The sequence below is a fragment of the Macaca thibetana genome, chromosome 10, assembly GCF_024542745.1.
Source record: "Macaca thibetana thibetana isolate TM-01 chromosome 10, ASM2454274v1, whole genome shotgun sequence".
NCBI classification, from domain to species: Eukaryota; Metazoa; Chordata; class Mammalia; order Primates; family Cercopithecidae; genus Macaca; species Macaca thibetana.
In genome coordinates, this window is record NC_065587.1 from 64,520,507 (window position 1) to 64,541,909 (window position 21,403).

A 21,403-nucleotide genomic window follows, 5' to 3' on the forward strand; every position below is an offset into this window, starting at 1 on the left:
GTGAAAATTGAGAGGCCCACGGGAGAGAAAAGAGAAGAGGCTTCCAGTGCTCTGCTCCCCACCTCGTGGCCCCTCCACATCTCCTTGTCCCAAGGTCACAACAGGAGAACCCACTTTTCTAGGGCATGGAACATACAACCTCAGGAAACCCCTCAGTCTTCTGACTCCACGACTAGTTCTGACCTGAACACAGATGTAAGAAAGTATAGTGGGGAAGTGTTAGTCACACAGGCCTGGGAATCAGGCAGACCTGAGTTCTAGTCCTGGTTTTACCACTCTCCAAGTGAGCTACTTTGGGGAAGTTACTTAACCTCTCTGAGCCTCAGTTTTCCTATATGTAAAATAAGGATAATATCAAATTCGCTGGGCTTAGGGTTCAGGAGAGGGAACGTTCATTCGTTTCACCAATCATGGATCCAGTCACTCATTCATTAATCAGCAACTATTTATTGAGAGTCAACTATGGGCCAGATACTGTGCTGAGGATAATAGTAACAACCACAGTTGTTAATGTTTATCAAGGACTTATTGCATGCCAGGTACTTGTGCTTTACAGGAATTCCCTTACCTTGCAACAATCCTGTCCTCAAGATCTATGCATAAATGGAAGAAGAAATAAAGATTCCAAAGGATGTTAGGATATGATAGGCTGAATCAGAGGAGATAAAATAAAAGAGAGAAAACAGTCAAATTATCCATCTGAATTCATGAAACCAACTGCACACGTACAGAATGTAAAAAAATGTGATTTCACAATTTCAGATGGGGAAGAAATGGTGTTGTAGGTGGCTATGAACTCAATGGAGCTAGCTAGAGCTAGCTGAATGTAATGCGGCAGCCTAAATGCTAATGCGATTGCGGGCTTCGTTAACAGACACGTAGTATAAACCCAAGGAAATTGTGGTTTCACTCTGTTCAGTGACCACAGTGAGAGGGGCAGAGGCAGACAGAATAGTAAGGGGCCTAGAAACAATGCCTTGTAAGATTCAGTTGAAGAAACTAGAGATATAGAGATAAGAGAAGAAAAGGAGGAGGAGGAAGAGCAGAATGATGACAACTTAGAGGAAATGATCACAGCTTTCAAGACCGGAGGACTGGCTGGGCGTAGTGGCTCACATCTGTAGTGCCAGCACTTTGGGAGGCCGAGGCAGGCGGATCATGAGGTCAGAAGTTTGAGTCCAGCCTGGCCAACATTCCCCGTCTCTACTAAAAATACAAAAATTAGCCAGTGTGGTGGCACACGCCTGTAGTCCCAGTTACTTGGGAGGCTGAGGCAGGAGAATTGCTTGAACCCAGGAGGCAGAGGTTGCAGTGAGCTGAGATCACACCACTACACTCCAGCCTGGGTGACAGAGCAAGACTCCGTGTTAAAAAAAAAAAAAAAAGATTGAAGGACTACCATGGGTAAAAGAGAAGTGATTGGTTTGTGTGGCTCCAAAACACAGATTTATAAAGAGAAGTAAAGGATAGCCTATTGCTGCCATGTGTTCGGCAGTTCCTGTGCCAGGCACTGAGCTAAATGCTTTTGTCCTGACTTCATTCATTCCTTACAACCATCCTGGGAGATAGCTACTATAATCTCCATTGTGCAGATGAGCTACTATACTACATTCCTCCTTAGGCAGAAGTCAGATGAATTTAAAAGAGTTTTTTAAGTCTAAAGATGGAAAAGGCAAAATACTAAGTTCTCCATGGCAAGAAGAGCTTAGGGATGGGTGTGGTGGCTCACATCTGTAATCCCAGCACTTAGGGAGGCTGAGGTGGGAGGACTCCTTGAGACCAGGAGTTTGAGATCAACCTGGGAAACATAGGGAGACTCTGCCTCTACAAAAAATTAAAATATTAGCTGGGCATGGTAGTGTGTGCCAGTAGTCCCAGCTACTCAAGAGACTAAGGTGGGAGAATTGCTTGAGCCTGAGAGGTTGGGACTAGTGAGCTGAGATCACACCACTGCACTCTAGCCTGGGCAACAGAAGGAGATCCTGTCTCAAAAAAATAAAAAATAGGCCAGGTGTGGTGGCTCACGCCTGTAATCCCAGCACTTTGGGAGGCCAAGGCCGTTGGATCACTTGAAGCCAGGAGTTCGACACTAGCATGGCCAATATGATGAAACCCTGTTTCTAATAATAATTAAAAAAAATTAGCTGGATGTGGTGGTGCACCCCTGTAATCCCAGCTACTTGGGAGGCTGAGGCAGGAGAATTGCTGAACCAAAGAGGCGGAGGTTACAATGAGCCGAGATCATGCCACTGCACTCCAGCCTGGGCGACAGAGTGAGACTTCATCTTAAAAAAAATAACAAAATAAAAATAGAAAGTAAAAAATTAAAAAAAGAGCTTAGATAACGACTTGGGCAACTGGAAAAGGGATTTGAGCTTGGTTTAGAGGAAGAGAAAGAGCAGTGCAAGAGAGGGTAGTTGATTAGATAAACACTAAAGTTCCCTTCAGTCCTGCACATTGAACATAGGTTTGAGCTATGGTGTCAGACAGCCTGAAATTAAACTCCAGCTATGCCTCGTTCTTGCTGTGTGACCTTGGGCAAAGTCACCACAGCTATCTTTCCTCACGTTTCCTCATATGTCAAATGGAGACAATAATAGTTCTTATGTCATGGAGCTGTTGGGAAGGTTATATATAATGTTCATAAAAAAGTCCTTTGAAGAACGTCTGGCCTATAAACTTTACCTATATTTATTGATAATGGGGGAGTCAAGGCCTATAAACATGACATATTAAATAATAACAAAAGAAGTAAAGAATACAGCCTGGGCCAGGAGTTGTGGCTCGCTCCTGTAATCCCAGCATTTTGGGAGGCCAAGGCGGCTGGATCACATGAGGCCAGGAGTTTGAGACCAGCCTGGCCAATATGGCAAAACCCCATGTCTACTAAAACCACACAAATTAGCTGGGCGTGGTGGTGCACAGCTGTAGTCCCAGCTACGTGGGAGGCTGAGGCATGAGGATCACTTGAACCCGGGAGGCAGAAGTTGCAGAGAGCTGAGATCATGCCACTGCACTCCAGTCTGGGTGACAGAGTGAGATTCTGTCTTAAAAAAAAAAAAAAGAATACAGCCTGTGCAACATACTGAGACCCTGTCTCTGAAATAGCTGGGCCTGGTGGTACACGCCTGTAGTCCCAGCTATTTGGGTGGCTGAGAGAGGAGGATCACTTGAGCCAGGAGTTTGAGGCTGCAGTGAGCCATGGACATGCCACAGCACTCCAGACTAGGCGACAGAGTGAGACCCTGTGTCTGAAAAAAGAAAAAAACAAAAGAAAGAAATGAAGAATTATGTGAGAAATACATAATGGTTTAACTCAGGTAAATAACAGAAAGAAGGTAATTAAATGTTCATATGACAAGTGAGGGGAACAATGGAAAAAATAGTAAGAAGGCTTCATGGAGGATGAGGGACTGAGCTGGGTCCTGAAGATTGAATGAAACTTGGGTGGAGTTTGTCTTGATCGATTTTCTGTTGCTGTAACAGAATGCCACAGAATGGGCAATCTGTGATGAACAGACATTTATTTAGCTCACAGTTCTGGAGGCTGGGAAGTTAAAGAGTATGGTGCTGGCATCCGGTGAGGCCCTCGTGCTGCTTTATCCCATGGGCAAAGGGCAGAAGGTGGAAGCGAACATGTGAAACAGAGAGAGGCATGAGGGGCTGGATTCGCTTTATAACAACTCACTCTCGGCTGGGCGCGGTGGCTCACGCCTATAATCTCAGCACTTTGGGAGGCCAAAGTGGGCGGATCATAAGGACAGGAGTTCAAGACCAGCCCTGACGGGGTTTAGTAGAAATCCTGTCTCTACTAGAAATAGAAAAATTAGCCAGGCATGGTGGTGCGCACCTGTAATCCCAGCTACTCAAAAGGCTGAGGCAAGAGAATCGCTTGAACCTGGGAGGTGGAAGTTGCAGTAAGCCAAGATCATGCCACTGCACTCCAGCCTGGGTGACAGAGTGAGACTCCGTCTCAAAAAAAAAAAAAAAAACCCAAAAAGCAAACAAACAAAAAAACCCACTCATAATAACTAATCTGCTTCTGTGATAACAACATTAATCAGTTCCCAATGGCTCTGCCCTTTATGACCCAATCGCATTCTTATTAGGGTCTACCTCCCAATGCTATGGTATTAGGGATTAAGTTTCCAACATGTGAGCGTTTGGAGGACACACTCAAAATACTCAAGCCATAGCAGGGTTCAAGGAAGGCATGTTCAGCATAGGGACTATATGAGCAAATGAATACCATGAGTTAGCAAGGTGCAGAGGACATATCTTCCCATCCTTAAAATCATATCGTGGTGATGATTGGTTCCACTGACTCTGTGAAGGATGGCTTCAGCTGGGAGCTGCCAGGTCCCTTAGGTGTGGGCACTGGAGGCTGTCCACTTGCCTTCTGAGAGGTGCTGACTTGGAAAACAGAGAAAACCCAAGAGCCAGGGCCTCAAAGATCAGACATATCACTTGAGAGTTGGTGAGGAAAGAAAACAGTAGTAAAAACTGGTACCAGGAACTCCACAATATATGTAATATATTTTGGATATGTAACATATTGTACTATTTGGTAGTACTCATATAATAAAAACAATCCTTGAAGATTCTTTAACTCTCTCTTAATGAGTTTAGTATGACCATTTTCCCCCTCCAATACGAAAACAGTTTCTTTGATTAAGGCCCATGTAAGCAGCTGGCTTGCAGGAAGGGGCCATGTTGTAAAAAACATTTATCTTTTTTTTTTGTTTTTTTGAGATGAAGTTTCACTCTTGTTGCCCTGGCTGGAGTGTAGTGGCACGATCTTGGCTCACTGCAACCTCTGCCTTCCAGGCTCAAGCAATTCTCTTGCTTCAGCCTCCCAAGTAGCTGAGATTACGGGCGCCTGCCATCATGCCCGGCTAATTTTTGTATTTTTAGTAGAGACAGGGTTTCACCATGTTGGCCAGGGTGGTCTTGAACTCCTGACCTCAGGTGATCCACCTGCCTCAGCCTCCCAAAGTGCTGGGATTACAGGCGTGAGCCACCGCGCCTGGCCAGAAACATTTATCTTTAAACAATAAAATCATATTCAGCCCAATGAGATGCATATTCTATGAAGGAAGGAACCAAGACCAGCCATGGAAATAGCACAGATTCATATTCTCATCTCAGGCACCGCTAGTTGATTCTTCTTCCTTTTCTTTTTTTAAAAAAATTGTGGTAATAAACACAGAACAAAATGTACCGTCTTAGCCATTTTGAAACACATACTTTATACTGTTAACTATATTCACATTGCTGAGCAACAGATCTCTAGAATTTTTTTATCTTGCAAAACTGAAATTCTACACCCATTGAGCAACTTCCCATTTCCTTTTCTTCCCAGCCCCTGGTAGCCACCCTTCTACTTTGTCTCAATGAATGTGACTACTCCAGGTACCTTACATAAGTGGAATCATAGAGTATTGGTCTTTCTTCTTTTTTTATGTTTTTCCTAAGAAGTCAAGTAAATCAACTGGGTACATAATGTGACTCCATTGTATTTGTTGAATGAATGAACAATAACTGTCTTCAAAAGGAGTTTACAGTCTAGTTATAGAGACAGGAATGCAAACAAATAATTTCCATTATTTTTTACTTTTTATTTATTAATTTTTTTTGGGATTGAGTTTCGGTCTTGTTACTCAGGCTGGAGTGCAATGGCACCGTCTCAGCTCCCTGCAACCTCTGCCTCCCACGTTCAAGCTATTCTCCTGCCTCAGCCTTCCACGTAGCTGGAATACAGGTGCCTGCCACCATGCCTGGCTATTTTTTTTTTTTTAATTTTTAGTAGAGACGAGGTTTCACCATGTTGGCCAGGCTGGTCTCAAACTCCTGACCTCAGGTGATCCGCCTGTCTCAGCCTCCCAAAGTGCTGGGATTACAAGTGTAACTCACCGTGCCTGGCCATATTTTTACCTTTTTTTTTTTGAGACAGTGTCTCCCTCTGTGGCCCAGGCTAGAGTGCAGTGGTGCAATCTTGGTTCACCGTAACCTCTGCCTCCTGGACTCAAGCAATCTCCCATCTCAGCCTCCTGAGTAGCTGGGACCACAGCTGTGCACCACCACAGCCAACAATTCATTTATCTCTTTTTTGTAGGGATGGGGTCTTGCCATGTTGCCCAGGCTGGTCTTGAACTCCTAAGCTCAAGTGATCTACCCGTCCAGCACTTTGGGAGGTCAAGGCAGATGGATCATTTGAGCCCAGGAGTTTGGGACCACCTGGCCAGCATGGCAAAACCCTGTCTCTACTAAGAATACAAAAATTAGCTGGGCGTGGTGGCACATGCCTGTAATCCCAGGTACTCAGGAGACTGAGGCATGAGCCTGGGAAGCGGAGGCTGCAGTGAGCCGAGATCGTGCCACTGCACTCCAGTCCGGGCGGCAGAATGAGACTCTGTTTCAAAAAAGGATAGAATTTAATGCCTGCTTGGAAACAGTTTCAGTATATTCAATATTGTTCACCCTTCATATTTTGCCATGTTTAAGAATTGATTTTAAAGTCTTAGTAAGATATGTAAAAAGCAAGACAAGATAAATCAAATGTGAGTCAACAGAAAAAGAAAACAAGGGAACAAAATGAAGCCAAGAATGGGGCTAAAATGTGGATCATAATGATCTATATCTGCTACAGGCGAGCAATACCTAAGCTGTCTAGCAACCAATACAAAGCAAGAAAAGAGGCTATTACACAGATTATTGCATCTGAGTTAATCAAGCATTGCTCAGCAAATTGTACAGCCATTCTTGAAAACTAATGTAACAAATATCTTCAATTACATTATTACAATAAACACAGCAATAAGGTTTATAGAAAGGTTTTTTTGTTTTTTTTTTCTGAAATGGAGTCTTGTTCTGTCATCCAGGCTGTAGTACAGTGGCGTGATCTTGGCTCACTGCAACCTTCTCCTCCCAGGTTCAAGAGATTCTCATGCCTCAGCCTCCCGAGTAGCTGGGATTACAGGCACATGACACCACACCTGGCTAATTTTTGTATTTTTAGTAGAGACAGGGTTTCACCACATCAGCCAGGCTAGTCTCGAACTCCTGACCTCAAGTGATCCGCCAGTCTCAGCCTCCCAAAGTGCTGGAATTACAGGCATGAACCACTGTGCCTGGCCAATAGAATGGTTTCTTAAAATTGTTTGCACTGGCCGGGTGCGGTGGCTCAAGTCTATAATCCCAGCACTTTGGGAGGCCGAGACGGGTGGATCACGAGGTCAGGAAATCGAGACCATCCTGGCTAACACGGTGAAACCCCGTCTCTACTAAAAAATATAAAAAACTAGCCGGGCGAGGTGGCGGGCGCCTGTAGTCCCAGCTACTCGGGAGGCTGAGGCAGGAGAATGGTGTAAACCTGGGAGGCAGAGCTTGCAGTGAGCTGAGATCCGGCCACTGCACTCCAGCCTGGGCGACTCCAGAGTGAGACTCTGTCTCAGAAAAAGAAAAAAATTGTTTGCACTGCACTAAGGGGCAAATAAAACGATTCTGTGTGGGGGCCAATAAGACACGGAAACCAGCTCTCTGCTGGGTTAATTGATAGGTAAAGCGCACAGACTGTTCCTCAAAGAAAAACAGACATTATAACTGATCCCATTGGCAAATATTGTCCTAGAGTATATATATTCTGAATGTTCTAGAACAGTTTCAGTATAAAATTCATCTTTTTAATAAAGGTCATTTGGCCAGGGTCAGTGGCTCATACCTGTAATCCCAACATTTTGGGAGACTGAGTCAGGTGGATCACTTGAGGTCAGGAGTTTGAGACCAGCAAGCATGGTGAAATCCTGTCTCTACTAAAAATACAAAAATTAGCCACATGTGGTGGTGTGCACCTGTAATTCCACTACTCAGGAAGCTGAGGCAGGAGAATCTCTTGAAGACGGAGGTTGCAGTTAGCCAAGATTGTGCCACTGCACACGAGCTTGGGTGATGGAGTGAGACTGTCTCAAAAAAACAAAAAACAAACCATGATTTATGGCTGGGCATGGTGGCTCACACCTATAATCCCAGCATTTTCGGAAGCTCAGGTGGGAGGATTGCTTGTGTCCAGGAATTTGAGACCAGCCTGGGCAACATAGCAAGACCCCATCTCTACAAAAAGTAAAAATAATTACCTGGGCCTAGTGGCATGTGCCTGTGGTCCCAGCTACTTGGGAGGCTGTGGCAGGAGGATCACTTGAGCTGGGAGTTTGAGGTTGCAGTGAGTTGTGATCATGCCACTGCACTCAGCATGGGTGACAGAGGGAGACCCTGTCTCTAAAAAAAAAGGTGATTGGCTGGGTGTGGTGGCTCACACCTATAATCCCAGCACTTTGGGAAGCCGAGGCGGGTGGATCACCTGAGGTCAGGATGTGCTATCAACATTACTTGTTGATCAAGACCAGTCTGGCTAACATGGTGAAACCTCGTGTCTACTAAAAATACAAAAATTAGCCGGGCGTGGTGGTAGACACCTGTAATCCCAGCTACTCAGGTGGCTGAGGCAGGAGAATTGCTTGAACCCGGGAGACAGAGGTTGTGGTGAGCCGAGATTGCGCCATTGCACTCCAGCCTGGGCAACGGAGTGAGACTCTGTCTCCAAAAAAAAAAAGGTGATTTATTAAATATTTAACTTTCCTAAACATTTTCACATAGATAAATTCATAAATGAGCATAAGTTCTTGATAGACAATGGCTTTTCATTTTAGGAAAGCACAATCACTTTATTTGAATGGAGATGGGTACCTTCAGCTTGATTGCGTAATCCAATGGGATTGGGACACTGCCCCCCTTCCCTTCTTCTTTCTGGCTTCCTGTGACAGTTTTTTTCCCCAGGGAAAGAATGTATCACCTTGCCTCTTCCAGGGAGGGACTCTTGATCCTTGGCAGTTAACAGAGAATAAAAGAGGTTTCCTTATTTGAAGCTAAAATGAAAACAACTTGGATAGCTTTCCAGTTTCATATACAGTGAAAGCAAGCTAGAGCAAGCCCTAAAATTGGGGTCGCATTAACATCTCACCTTGCCAAGCCTAGAGAACATGCTGGAAGTAAACTACGCTATGATCTACAACCTATTCTCTGTAAACCAGCTAAGAGAGCCCTTTTAAAACATGTCACCGCTTTGCTTAAAATAAAATAAAATGCAAACTCCTTATCATGGACCTTCAAGGCCTCCAAAATCTGGACTCTGTCTGCCTCTCAGACCTCATTGGTTTTTTTTTTTGAGATGGAGTCTCACTCTATCGCCCAGGTTGGAGTGCAGTGGCGCCATCTCCGCTCACTGCAAGCTCCGCCTCCCGGGTTCACGCCATTCTGCCTCAGCCTCCCGAGTAGCTGGTAATATAGGCGCCTGCCACCACACTCGGCTAATTTTTTGTATTTTTAGTAGAGACGGGGTTTCACCGAGTTAGCCAGGATGGTCTCAACCTCCTGACCTCGTGATCCACCCACCTCGGCCTCCCAAAGTGCTGGGATTACAGGCGTGAGCCACTGCCCCCGGCCTCAGACCTCATCTTTTATACTGCAACCCTTACTCATTACCTTCCAGTCACACTGACCTTGGCTTTCCTTTTGTCCTCAAAATCAAGCCAATTCTTACCTCAATGCCTTTTCTTTTTTTTTTTTTTTTTTTTTTTTTTTTTTTTTTTTTTTTTTTTTTGAGACGGAGTCTCACGCTGTTGCCCAGGCTGGAGTGCAGTGGCGCGATCTCGGCTCACTGCAAGCTCCGCCTCCCGGGTTCCCGCCATTCTCCTGCCTCAGCCTCCTGAGTAGCTGGGACTACAGGCGCCCGCCACCGCGCCCGGCTAATTTTTTGTATTTTTAGTAGAGACGGGGTTTCACTGTGGTCTCGATCTCCTGACATTGTGATCCGCCCGCCTCGGCCTCCCAAAGTGCTGGGATTACAGGCTTGAGCCACCGCGCCCGGCCAATGCCTTTTCTTTTCTTTTCTTTTTTTTTTTTTTTTTGAGACAGAGTCTCGCTCTGTCGCCCAGGCTGGAGTGCAGTGGCGCAATCTCGGCTCACTGCAAGCTCCGCCTCCCGGGTTCACGCCATTCTCCTGCCTCAGCCTCCTGAGTAGCTGGGACTACAGGCGCCCGCCACCGCGCCCGGCTAATTTGTATTTTTAGTAGAAACGGGGTTTCACCGTGGTCTCGATCTCCTGACCTTGTGATCCGCCCGCCTCGGCCTCCCAAAGTGCTGGGATTACAGGCGTGAGCCACCGCGCCCGGCCCCTCAATGCCTTTTCATGTGCTGTTCTTTCTGCCCGAAATGCTCTATTAACATAACTTGCTGACCAAGTCAGTTGTAGTAGTCCAGGTGAGAGAAGACTATAGTCTTACCTATGAAGGAGGCAGTGGAGATTGGAGAGGTGCAGATAGAATTCATATGTATTGGCTGGGCATGGTAGCTCATATCTGTAATCCCAGCACTTTGGGAGGCCAAGGCGGGTGGATCATGAGGTCAAGAGTTCGAGACCAGTCTTGCCAACACGGTGAAACCCAGTCTCTACTAAAAATATAAAAATTAGCTGGGCGTGGTGGTGGGCGCCTGTAATCCCAGCTACTTAGGAGGCTGAGGCAGGAGAATCGCTTGAACCTGGGAGGTGGAGGTTGCAGTGAGTGGAGACAGCGCCATTGCACTCCAGCCTGAGTGTCAAAGCAAGACTCCATCTCAAAAAAAAAAAAAAAAAAAAAGAAGAAGAAGAAGAATAGAAGAGACACAGAGACAAACACCCAGGGAGGGAGAATGTCATGTGATAACAGCGGCAGAGATTGGAGTTATGCAGGTGCTAGGTAAGAAATGCCAGGGATTGTTGGCAACCTCCAGAAGCTAGAAAAGGCAAGGAAGGTTCCTCTCCTGGAGCCTGTGGATAGAGCGTAGCCCTTCCAACACCTTGATTTCAGACTTTCAGACTTCATAACTACCAAACAATAAATTTCCATTGCTTTAAGCCACGCACTTAGTGGCACTTTGTTATGGCAGCCCTAACAATCTAATGTAGTTATAAATGGTGGTTTTGGAGAAGGAGGACAGAGTAGAACTTAGTAAAAGTTGAAAACCATATTTATTGGTACCAATATAATCTTTGCTTGATTTTCTTCAATAGTACTCAAGAATCCAGAGGCAGGCATGGAAAAAATACACAATTGCAGGGTTGAGGTCTTTCTAGGTGGACAAGATAGGAAGACAATTGAGCAAGGGAGTTAATACTGGCAAGAGAGAAATTAAAACGATAGACCGGATGGGAACTAGATGGAAGAACCAAACAGGTGAGAGGGTCAACAGACTATAAAGAGAAGAGATAAAAAGTGCAGTGTCTCAATGGGGGTAGAACGACAGGTGTACTTGGAGTAATGAATGAAAACCAGAATAATAGGATTGTGAGAACACAGAATGACATAAATTAAAAATTTCAGAATTCAAACAATTCTGGTGATGAGGTCTAAAATTGGCCATGGGAGTGGGTGGGGAAGCACACTTCATAGAAATGGAATAATCCAATATGTGACCTCTTGTGACTGATTTCTTTCATTTAATGTTTTTTGAGGGTCATCCATGTTGTAGCATGTATTAGTACTTCATTTCTTTTTATTGCTGCATAATAATCCATTGTCTGGATATACTATATTGTGGTTTTTTTGTTTGTTTGTTTGTTTGTTTTGTTTTTTAGTTTTGCTCTTGTTGCCTAGGCTGGATTGGAGTGCAATGGCACGATCTCGGCTCACTGCAACCTCCACCTCCCAGGTTCAAGCAGTTTTCCTGCCTCAGCCTCCTAAGTAGCTGGGATTACAGGTGCCTGCCACCACGCCTTGCTAATTTTTTTGGTATTTTTAGTAGAGACAGGGTTTTGCCATGTTGGCCAGGCTGGTCTCGAACTCCCGACCTCAAGTGATCCCCCGCCTCGGCCTCCCACAGTGCTGGGATTACAGGTGTGAGCCACTGTGCCTGGCCACCATATTGTTTTTATCTATTCATTGGTTGATGGATATCTAGGTTGTTTCTACTTTTCTACTGTTATGAATAATGCTGTGATGAACATTTGCAAACAAGTTTTGTGTGGACATATGTTTTCATTTCTCTTGGATATATACGTTGGAATGGAATGGTTGAATCATATGGTAACTCTATGTTTAGCATTCATAGAACAGCCAGACTGTTTTCCAAGAGGTTGCAGTGAGCTGAGATCGCTCCAGCCTGGGCGACAGAGCGACACTCTCTCTAAAAAAAAAAAAAAAAAATTGTTTGTAGAGATGGGGTCTCACCACGTTGCCCAGACTGGTCTCAAACTCCTGGCCTCAAGTGATCCTCTTGCCTGGGCCGCCTGAGTTGCTGAGATTACGGGCATGAGCCACCATGCTTGGCCCAATTGTTTTATTTTAAATAAATGGCTAGGTTTCAATGTGGGGCCTATAAAGAAGTATGGGAATTCTGAGGGGTGAAGTCACTGTGAAAAGAAAGATGGGCAGAGGGAGCTTAGGGAGAACAGTGGAGATCGCCAGGGCTTCAGGCTGAGGGTTTGGGGTATAAGAAGTTGAGGAGCTCTGGCAGCGGAGGGAAGCTGAGCAGCACTGGGGAGCTGAGGTTAAGGAGAATGGGGAGTCCTCTGCGAGAGGACTATGGAATCTATGTGAGATAAAGTTGTCTATACTGCCAGTCTGTTCTAGAAAGTTCCTTCTACTTTCTGCATTCATGAAACCTGGCCTTCCCATTTGAATATTACTTCCCTTGTAGCCCTCCCTGGAATGTTATCTGTCATCACTGCATGCTCTGTTTGTGTTAAGACTGGGAGTTGTCCAGGTCTGGTGGATCACACCTGTAATCCCAGCACTTTGGGAGGCTGAGGTGTGTGGATCACGAAGTCAGGAGTTTGAGGCCAGTCTGGCCAACATGGTGAAACCCTGTCTCTACTAAAAATACAAAAAATTAGCCAGGTGTGGTGGTGTGCGCCTGTAATCCCAACTACTCGGGAGGCTGAGGCAGGAGAATCGCATGAACCTGGGAGGTGGAGGTTGCAGTGAGCCGAGATTGCACCACTGTACTCCAGCCTAGTTGACAGGGCCAGAACTTGTCTCGAAAAAAAAAAAAAAAAAAAAAAAAAAAAAGACTGGAGTTGGAGTCTTCATCCACTTGCTGTCACATACTTTCAGTCCATTACCCCAACCTGCTGCTCCTCTAAGGCTCATGCTATATGTTCATTCTACTACCAACCTGATGGATACTCTGTTTATCGTAGGCTTTGGCATCAGACGTTGTGTATGCCTCTTCATTCTGAGTCTAGCCATCGTCCTAGGCAACCTAAATGTCTGTGTACATGACACATCCTAAATTCTGGGTTCTCAAGTCGTTCAAGGCCTCCACTTCAGGGACTTTTCAGTTTCACTTCACTTCAGCCACATTCTTCCACAGCCACCTCTAATTCTGAAATATTAAATTCAAACATCTCACTGTCTGACCCCAATTTCTTATCTTTTAAGTTCTCATTCAATTATTCTCTTAACATTTTATTTTATTCATTTGTTCCTTTATATTTTCTAACAGCTCCTCCCTCTCTTTATTTCTTTCACCATACAGATTTCCTGGCTTATCATTTGAAACTTTCTTGACAACATCGGCATTTATTTATTTATTTATTTATTTATTTATTTATTTATTTATTTTTTGCGAGATGGAGTCTTGTTCTGTTGCCAGGCTGGAGTGCAATGGCATGATCTCGGCTCACTGCAACCTCTGCCTACTGGGTTCAAGTGATTCTCCTACCTCAGCCTCCCAAGTAGCTGGGACTACGGGTGCGTGCCACCATGCCCAGCTAATTTTTTTTTGTATTTTTAGTAGAGATGGAGTTTCACCATGTTGTCCAGGATGGTCTCGATCTATTGACCTGCTGATCCAGACAACACTGGCACTTTCTATGCTCTGATTACATCCATTGCTGACCTGGAAACACCCTAATCCTTCATTGAATCCAACTCTAGCTCTCTCTCCTGCTAATACTAAGACAGCAAATGACTGGAGAAAAATCACACAGAAATAGACTGATGCCATTAACATTTTTGTTCTTAACCTGGGCGTACGTGGCCCCTGCCTACAGTCCTAACTACTTAGAAGGCTGGGCAAGAGGGTCACTTAAATGCAGGAGGTTGAGGCTGCAGTGAGCTCTGACTGTGCCACTGCACTCCAGGCTGGGAGACAGAGATCCTGTTTTCCAAAAAAAATTATTTTTCTCTTAAATGTACAAGAATGTTCAAGAAAATATTGGTTATTAGAAAAAAATGGAAAAAAGCTGTCTATCAACTATACCATATCTGTGGTATAGTCATATGATAGAACAGTTTTTTTGTTTGTTTGTTTTGTTTTGTTTTTTTGAGACTGAGTTTCGCTCTTGTTGCCCGGGCTGGAGTGCAATGGCGTGATCTCGGCTCACCGCAACCTCTGCCTCCTAGGTTCAAATGATTCTCCTGCCTCAGCCTCCTGAGTAGCTGGGATCACAGGCACGCGCCACCGAGCCCAGCTAATTTTGTATTTTTAGTAGAGACAGGGTTTCTCAATGTTGGTCAGGCTGGTCTCAAACTCCTGACCTCAAGTGATCTACCCACCTCGGCCCCCCAAAGTATTGGGATTACAGGCGTGAGCCACAGTGCCCGGCTGATAGAACAGTTGTTAAAATGAACTGGATCTATACAAAAATTCTATATAAAATTTTAAAATGCCGGGTGTGGTGGCTTATGCCTGTAGTCCCAGAACTTTGAAGGCAGAGGCGGGCAGATCGCCTGAGGCCAGGAATTCGAGACCAGCCTGACCAATATGGTGAAACCCTGACTCTACTAAAAATACAAAAATTAGCTGGGCTCGGTGGTGGGTGCCTGTAATCCCAACTACTTGGGAGGCTGAGACGGGAGAATCGCTTGAACCCAGGAGGCGGAGGTTGTGTGAGACAAGATCACGCCATTGCACTCCAGCCTGGGTGACACAGCAAGACTCCATCTCAAAAAACAAACAAACAAACAAACAAACAACAACAAAAACTGTTTCTTGATTTTTTATTTTAATTAATTCATGTATATATTTTTTTGAGACAGGGTCTCACTTTGTCACCCAGGCTGGAGTGCGGTGGCACGATCAATGCTCACTGTGGCCTCGACCTCCCCAGGCTCAGGTGATTCTCCCATCTCAGCCTCCTGAGTAGCTGAGACCACAAGCACATACCACCACAAACAGCTAATTTTTTTGTGCTTTTATTAGATACAGGGTTTTGCCATGTTACCCAGGCTGGTCTCAAACTCGTGGGCTCAAGAGATCTGCCCACCTTGGCCTCCCAAAATGTTGGGATTACAGGCGTGAGCCACCGTGCATGGCCCAAAGTCAACTTCTTAAATATGAATTAGGTAGCCCTCTCTACTTAATATCCTCCAATGGCTGGGTATGGTGGCTTTCACATGTAGTCCCAGTTACTCAGGAGGCGGAGGCAGGAGGATCCCTTGAGCCCAGGAGTTCATGACCAGCTTGGGCAACATAGAGAGATCCTGTCTCTTGAAATATAATTCCTCCGGCCAGGCACGGTGGCTCACGCCTGTAATCCCAGCACTTTGGGAGGCCGAGGAGGGCGGATCACAAGGTCAGGAGTTTGAGAAGAGCCTGGACAATATGGTAAAATCCCGTCTCTACTAAAAATACAAAACTTAGCCGGGCATGGTGGTGCCCACCTGTAGTCCCAGCTACTTGGGAAGCTGAGGCAGAAAAATCACTTGAACCCTGGAGGCGGAGGTTGCAGTGATCTGAGATTGCGCCACTAAACTCCAGCCTGGGCGACAGAGCAACCTGCCACCATAGCCGGCTAATTTTTTGTATTTTTTGGTAGAGACAGGGTTTAGCCATGTTGCCCAGGTTGGTCTCTGAACTCCTGGTCTCAGGTGATCCACCTGCCTTGGCCCCCAAAAGTGTTGGGATTACAGGCATGAGGCACTGCACCCATCCTTAAAATACACTGTTTTATTTCCTACCTCAAGACTGTTCTGAAATCTTCTTTCCCTCTCCCACTTCCCAACATTTGCTGGTAGAATAGCATTTGTACATAGACCAATAGAACAGAATAGAGCCCCAAAATAAACCTATGCATTTAGAGTCAATTGATTTTCAACAAAGGTGCAAAGAACACACAATGGGTAAAAGGCAGTATTTTTAATAAACGGTGTAGGGACAACTGGATATCCACATGCAGAACGAAATTAGACTCTCATCTCATACCATATACAAAAATCGAGGGCTGGGTGTTACGGCTTACACCTTTAATCCTAGCACTTTGAGAGACCGAGATGAGAGGATTGCTCAAGCCCAGAAGTTTGAGACAAGCCTGGGAAACATAGGGAGACCCCCCCGTACCCCGTCTCTACTAAAAATAAAAAAATTAGCCGGGCGTGGTGACACACGCCTGTGGACCTAGCTATTCAAGAGGCTGATGGGGGAGGATCACTTGAGCCCAGGACTTCGAGGCTACAGTGAGCCTTAATTGCACCACTGCACTCCAGCCTGGGCGACAGAGAAAGACCCTGTCTCAAATAAAAATCACTTCAAAATAGATTTAAGCCTTAAACACAAGACCTCAAACTAAAATTACTAGAAGAAGAAAATATAGGGGAAAAGCTACATGACTTGGTTCTCGGCAATGATTTTTTAAAATATGACCCCACATGTTCATTGCAGTGGTATTCACAACAGCCAAGATAGGGAATTAACCTAAGTGTCCATCAGTGGATGAACGGATAAAGAAAATGTGGTGGCCGGGCGTGGTGGTTAACGCCCGTAATCCCAGCACTTTGGGAGGTCGAGGAGGGCAGATCATGAGGTCAGGAGATCAAGACCATCCTGGCCAACATGGTGAAACCCATGTCTACTAAAAATACAAAAATTAGCTGGGTGTGTGGTGGCACATGCCTGTAATCCCAGCTACTCAGGAGGCTGAGGCAGGAGAATCGCTTGAACCTGGTGCGGGGAGGTTGTAGTGAGCTGAGATTGCATCACTGCACTCCAGCCTGGTGGTGGCAGAGTGAGACTCCGTCTCAAAAAAAAAAAAAAAAAAAAAAAAAAAACAAAGAAAGAAAATGTGGTTTATGACCAGGTACAGTGGCTCATGCCTGTAATCCCAGTACTTTGGGAGGCAGAGGCGGGCAGATCACTTGAGGCCAGGAGTTCGAGACCAGCCTGGCCAGCATGGCGGAAACCCTGTGTCTACTAAAAATACAAAAATTAGCTGGACATGGTGGCACGCGTCTGTAGTCCCAGCTACTCGGGATACTGAGGAACAAGAAGTGCTTGAACCCAGGAGGTACAGGCTGCAGTGAGCTGGGACTATGTCACTGCACTCCAGCCTGGGCGCCAGAGCAAGACTCTGTCTCAAAAAAAACACAAAAAAGTGATTTTTATATATAATGGAATGCTATTCAGCTTTAAAGAAGAAGGAAATGCTGTCCAGGCGTGGTGGCTCATGCCTGTAATCCCAACACTTTGGGAAGCCAAGGTTGGCCGATCACCTGAGGTCGGGAGCTTGAGACCAGCCTGACCAACATGGAGAAACCCCGTCACTACTAAAAATACAAAATTAGCTGCATGTGATGGCACATGCCTGTAGTCCAGGCTACTCGGGAGGCTGAGGCAGGAGAATTGCTTAAACCTGGGAGGCAGAGGTTGCAGTGAGCCGAGATTGCACCACTGCACTCCAGCCTGGGTGACAAGAGCGAGGCTCTGTCTCAAGGAAAAAAAAAAAAGAAGGAAAGGCTGACATCTATGACAACATGGATGAACTGGGAGGACATTATGTTAAGAGAAATAAACAAGGCATAGAAAGACAAATCCTGCTTGATTTCTCTCAAATGTGTAATCTAAATAAGTTGAACTCATAGTAGTAGAGAGTAGGATGGTGGTTACTAGGGGCTGGGGAGATGTTTGTCAAAGGATACAAAATTTCAGTTGGGAGGGATAAATTCAGGAGATCTATTGTAGGCCAGGCACGGTGACTCACACCTGTAATCCCAGCACTTTGGGAGGCCAAGGCAGGTGGATCACCTGAGGTCGAGAGTTTGAGACTAGCCTGACCAACATGGAGAAATCCCGTCTCTACTAAAAATATAAAATTGTTGGGCATGGTGGCGCATGCCTGTAGTCCCAGCTACTCGGGAGGCTGAGGCAGGAGAATCACTTGAACTCGGGAGACAGAGTTTGCAATGAGCCAAGATCACGCCATTGCACTCCAGTCTGGGCAACAAGAGTGAAACTCCGTCTCAAACAAAAACAAAAACAAAAACAAAAACAGAAGAGATCTATTGTATAACATGGGGACTGTAGCTACTATGAATATGTATTGTATTCTTGAAAATTGCCTAAAGAACATATTTTAAGCATTTCTAGCACAAAAATATGAGGTAATGCATATATTAATTAGCTTGACTTAGCCATTTCACAATGTATACATATTTATTTATTTATTTTTTTTTGAGACGGAATCTCGTGCTGTCACCCAGGCTGGAGTGCGGTGGCCGGATCTCTGCTCACTGCAAGCTCCGCCTCCCAGATTCACGCCATTCTCCTGCCTCAGCCTCCCAAGTAGCTGGGATTACAGCACAGGGCACCATGCCTGGCTAATTTTTTTTGTATTTTTAGTAGAGACAGTGTTTCACCATGTTGGTTAGGCTGGTCTTGAACTCCTGACCTCAGGTGATCTACCTGCCTCGGCCTCCCAAAGTGTTGGAATTACAGGCGTGAGCCACAGGCACTTCCCTGTATACTCTTCACTAATCCTTTCCTATCAATATTCAAATAGGTTCTCCTTAAACAACCAACCAACCACAAATCCCAAAAATTTCTTCCTCTACCAGGCACATGACCGCCCTCTTGCCTTGACTTTCAGGACTCAGTTGTCCCCCGTATTCCTTTTATCTTAGTCTCCTTCTCTGACTTTTTTTTTTTTTTTTTTTGAGACACAGTCCTGTTCTGTCGCCCAGGCTGGAGTGCAGTGGCGCGATCTGGGCTCACTGCAAACTCCGCCTGGGATTACAGGCACACACCACCATGCCTTGCTACTTTCTTTGTATTTTTAGTAGAGACGGGGTTTTGCCATGTTGGCCAGGCTGGTCTCGAACTCCTGACCTCAGGTGATCCGCCCGCCTCGGCCTCCCAAAGTGGTGGGATTACAGGCGTGAGCCACCGCGACCGGCCCTCTGGCTCTTTCTAAAGACTGAGATTTCCCAAGGTCCTGTTCTTTTAAACCCCCATTGAAAAGTGTTGGGATGGAGTCTGGGAAGGAAGAGCTGAGGAGTGGGGCTGGGTTAGGTGGGGAATAAAGAGAGGGGTATGAAAAGCCCGAGGTCTGGGTCAAGAAGACGGGTATGGGAGAAGGATTTGAGCTACTCTGACGTGTAGCGAGGAAGACAGCAGGGAGGCGCGTGCCCGGGAATGACAGCCTCATGCACAGCCGAGAAAACAAGCGCGCGTGCGCTTAGCGGCCTCTCTGCGCCTGCGTCTTCCGTGCCAGTCTTTCGCAGGCAAAAGGAGGACGTAGAAAAGGGGACACCGGAAGCTCACTCTTCACCCGGAAATGGTTATTGAAGAACATGGCGTTGCTGGTGCGAGTCCTTGTGAGTGAAGGAGTAATTGTCTACGGTAGCCCTCTGGGTCCCGGGTTGGAGTTCGACAAGGCAGGGCGTGAGGGATTGGAAGGAATTGCAGGAGGGGAGCCTGTGTTATAGCTAGGCTGCGTGGCCGCTTTTCCGTGGGGAAACTGAGGCAGCTTCCTACCTCTTCCTACCCCCGTTTTGACCTTAGCTCCCCTATCTTTCGAGGAGGGGAAGAGTGACATCTGGCCTTTATTTGATGGGGTTTGCTTTTCCTTCCGTCCCCCATGTAACTGCTTCCCCTCAGGGAGAGGAGCATGTAGGACACTGATTGGAGTTTCAGGAGACCTGGGTTCTAGTCCCTGACTGTCACTGATGCATAGGGTGACTTTAAGCATGTCACTTTTGGGCCTCATTGTCCCTATGTGAAAAACGAGGACATTTATCTCCTGCAGTCCCTTTAGATTCTGAGATTCTCAGTGTTTCTTTCATAGGTCATAAGTCAGTTCTTAACTGTACAGTTAGGTGGAATATAGATTATTAGATTGAAAGCTGCGTGAGAATTGGAGCCATGTCTGTCTCGGTCGTTTTCACTTTGCCTAGCATGATGTCTGGCACATCATAGGTGCTAAATGATTACTTGTTGAATAAATGAATGAAGTAAGGAAAGACTACTAGACTCTTTAGCACCCGTGTATGAAACTACTGCACCTCTTGAGATTTAGTCCTGATCCTTCTAGCATACTCTTTCCTCTAGGAATTAAAAGAGAAAAGAAAGTGGCAGCAGAAAAAACGTTAGGATACAGAGCTTAGTTTTTAATCATGGAGGGATGGGAGGGTTTATAATTTTAGCGAGTCTTCAAATATTGGGTCAAAGACATAGATTTTCGTAGTAGACATGGTCTATTCCTGCCTCTGGATATCTTTTGAATTGTTATTTTACATTTGTGTTTTTGATCTTTTTATATATGGCTTACAAGGATGGCAGTTTTACTTCTTGTGTTCCTTGCCAGCCTAGCAGAGTGAGGTACCCTGAATTGCTGTTCAGTAAATTTTTAATTGTAGAATCCCCCCGTAACTGCCAGAAAGATTCACCTGGTGAAGTGATTGTTTGATTTCAGGCCAGAAATTGATTCAGAAATGAGGACTGCTGGGGAAATGGCAATTAGTATGATCTGAATTTAGTGTTTTTTTTTTTCTTCCCCTCCCACCCTTTAGTTGTTTTTTTTTGAGACAGAGTCTTGCTCTGTCGCCGAAGCTGGAGTGCAGCGGTGCGATCTTGGCTCACTGCAACTTCCACTCCCAGGTTCAAGCGATTCTCCTGTGCTAGCCTCCCGAGTAGCTGGGATGACAGGCATGCACCACCACACCCAGCTAATTTTTTTTTTTTTTGAGACAGAGTCTTGCTCTGTCACCCAGGGTGGAGTTCAGTGGTGTGATCTCAGCTCACTGCGACCTCTGCCTCACAGGTTCAAGCGATTCTCCTGCCTCAGCCTCCTGAGTAGCTGGGATTACAGGCGTGTGCCACCAGGCCAGGCTAATTTTTGTATTTTTAGTAGAGACGGGGTTTCACCATGTTGGCCAGACTGGTCTCAAACACCTGACCTCATGATCCGCCTCCCTTGGCCTCTCAAAGTGCTGGGATTACAGGCATGAGCCACTGAGCCTGGCCTGATAACTAACATTTTATAGGGCACTTACTATGTGCTAAGCACTTTAAAATACTTCCCTAATCCTTATAACATCCCTTTGGAAAGGAGGGCATGTTATTTCCTCTATTTTACAGATAAGAAAATTGAACCACA

General features: G+C 45.6%; 2 protein-coding genes across 2 annotated transcripts in view; both read left to right on the forward strand.

Moving 5' to 3' along the window:
* The window catches only part of LOC126964261 (ubiquinol-cytochrome-c reductase complex assembly factor 1), a 292,878-nt gene that overhangs the window by 162,936 nt on the left and 108,539 nt on the right, over positions 1-21,403 (forward strand). Inside the window, exon 2 of the mRNA XM_050807265.1 lies at positions 19,575-19,622. Within this exon, the coding sequence (XP_050663222.1) occupies positions 19,599-19,622 (24 nt within the window). The 5' untranslated portion in view covers positions 19,575-19,598. The remainder of the gene's footprint in view (positions 1-19,574; positions 19,623-21,403) is intronic.
* The window catches only part of MMP24OS (MMP24 opposite strand), a 194,325-nt gene that overhangs the window by 37,339 nt on the left and 135,583 nt on the right, over positions 1-21,403 (forward strand). The gene's annotated exons all lie outside the window — the stretch shown is intronic.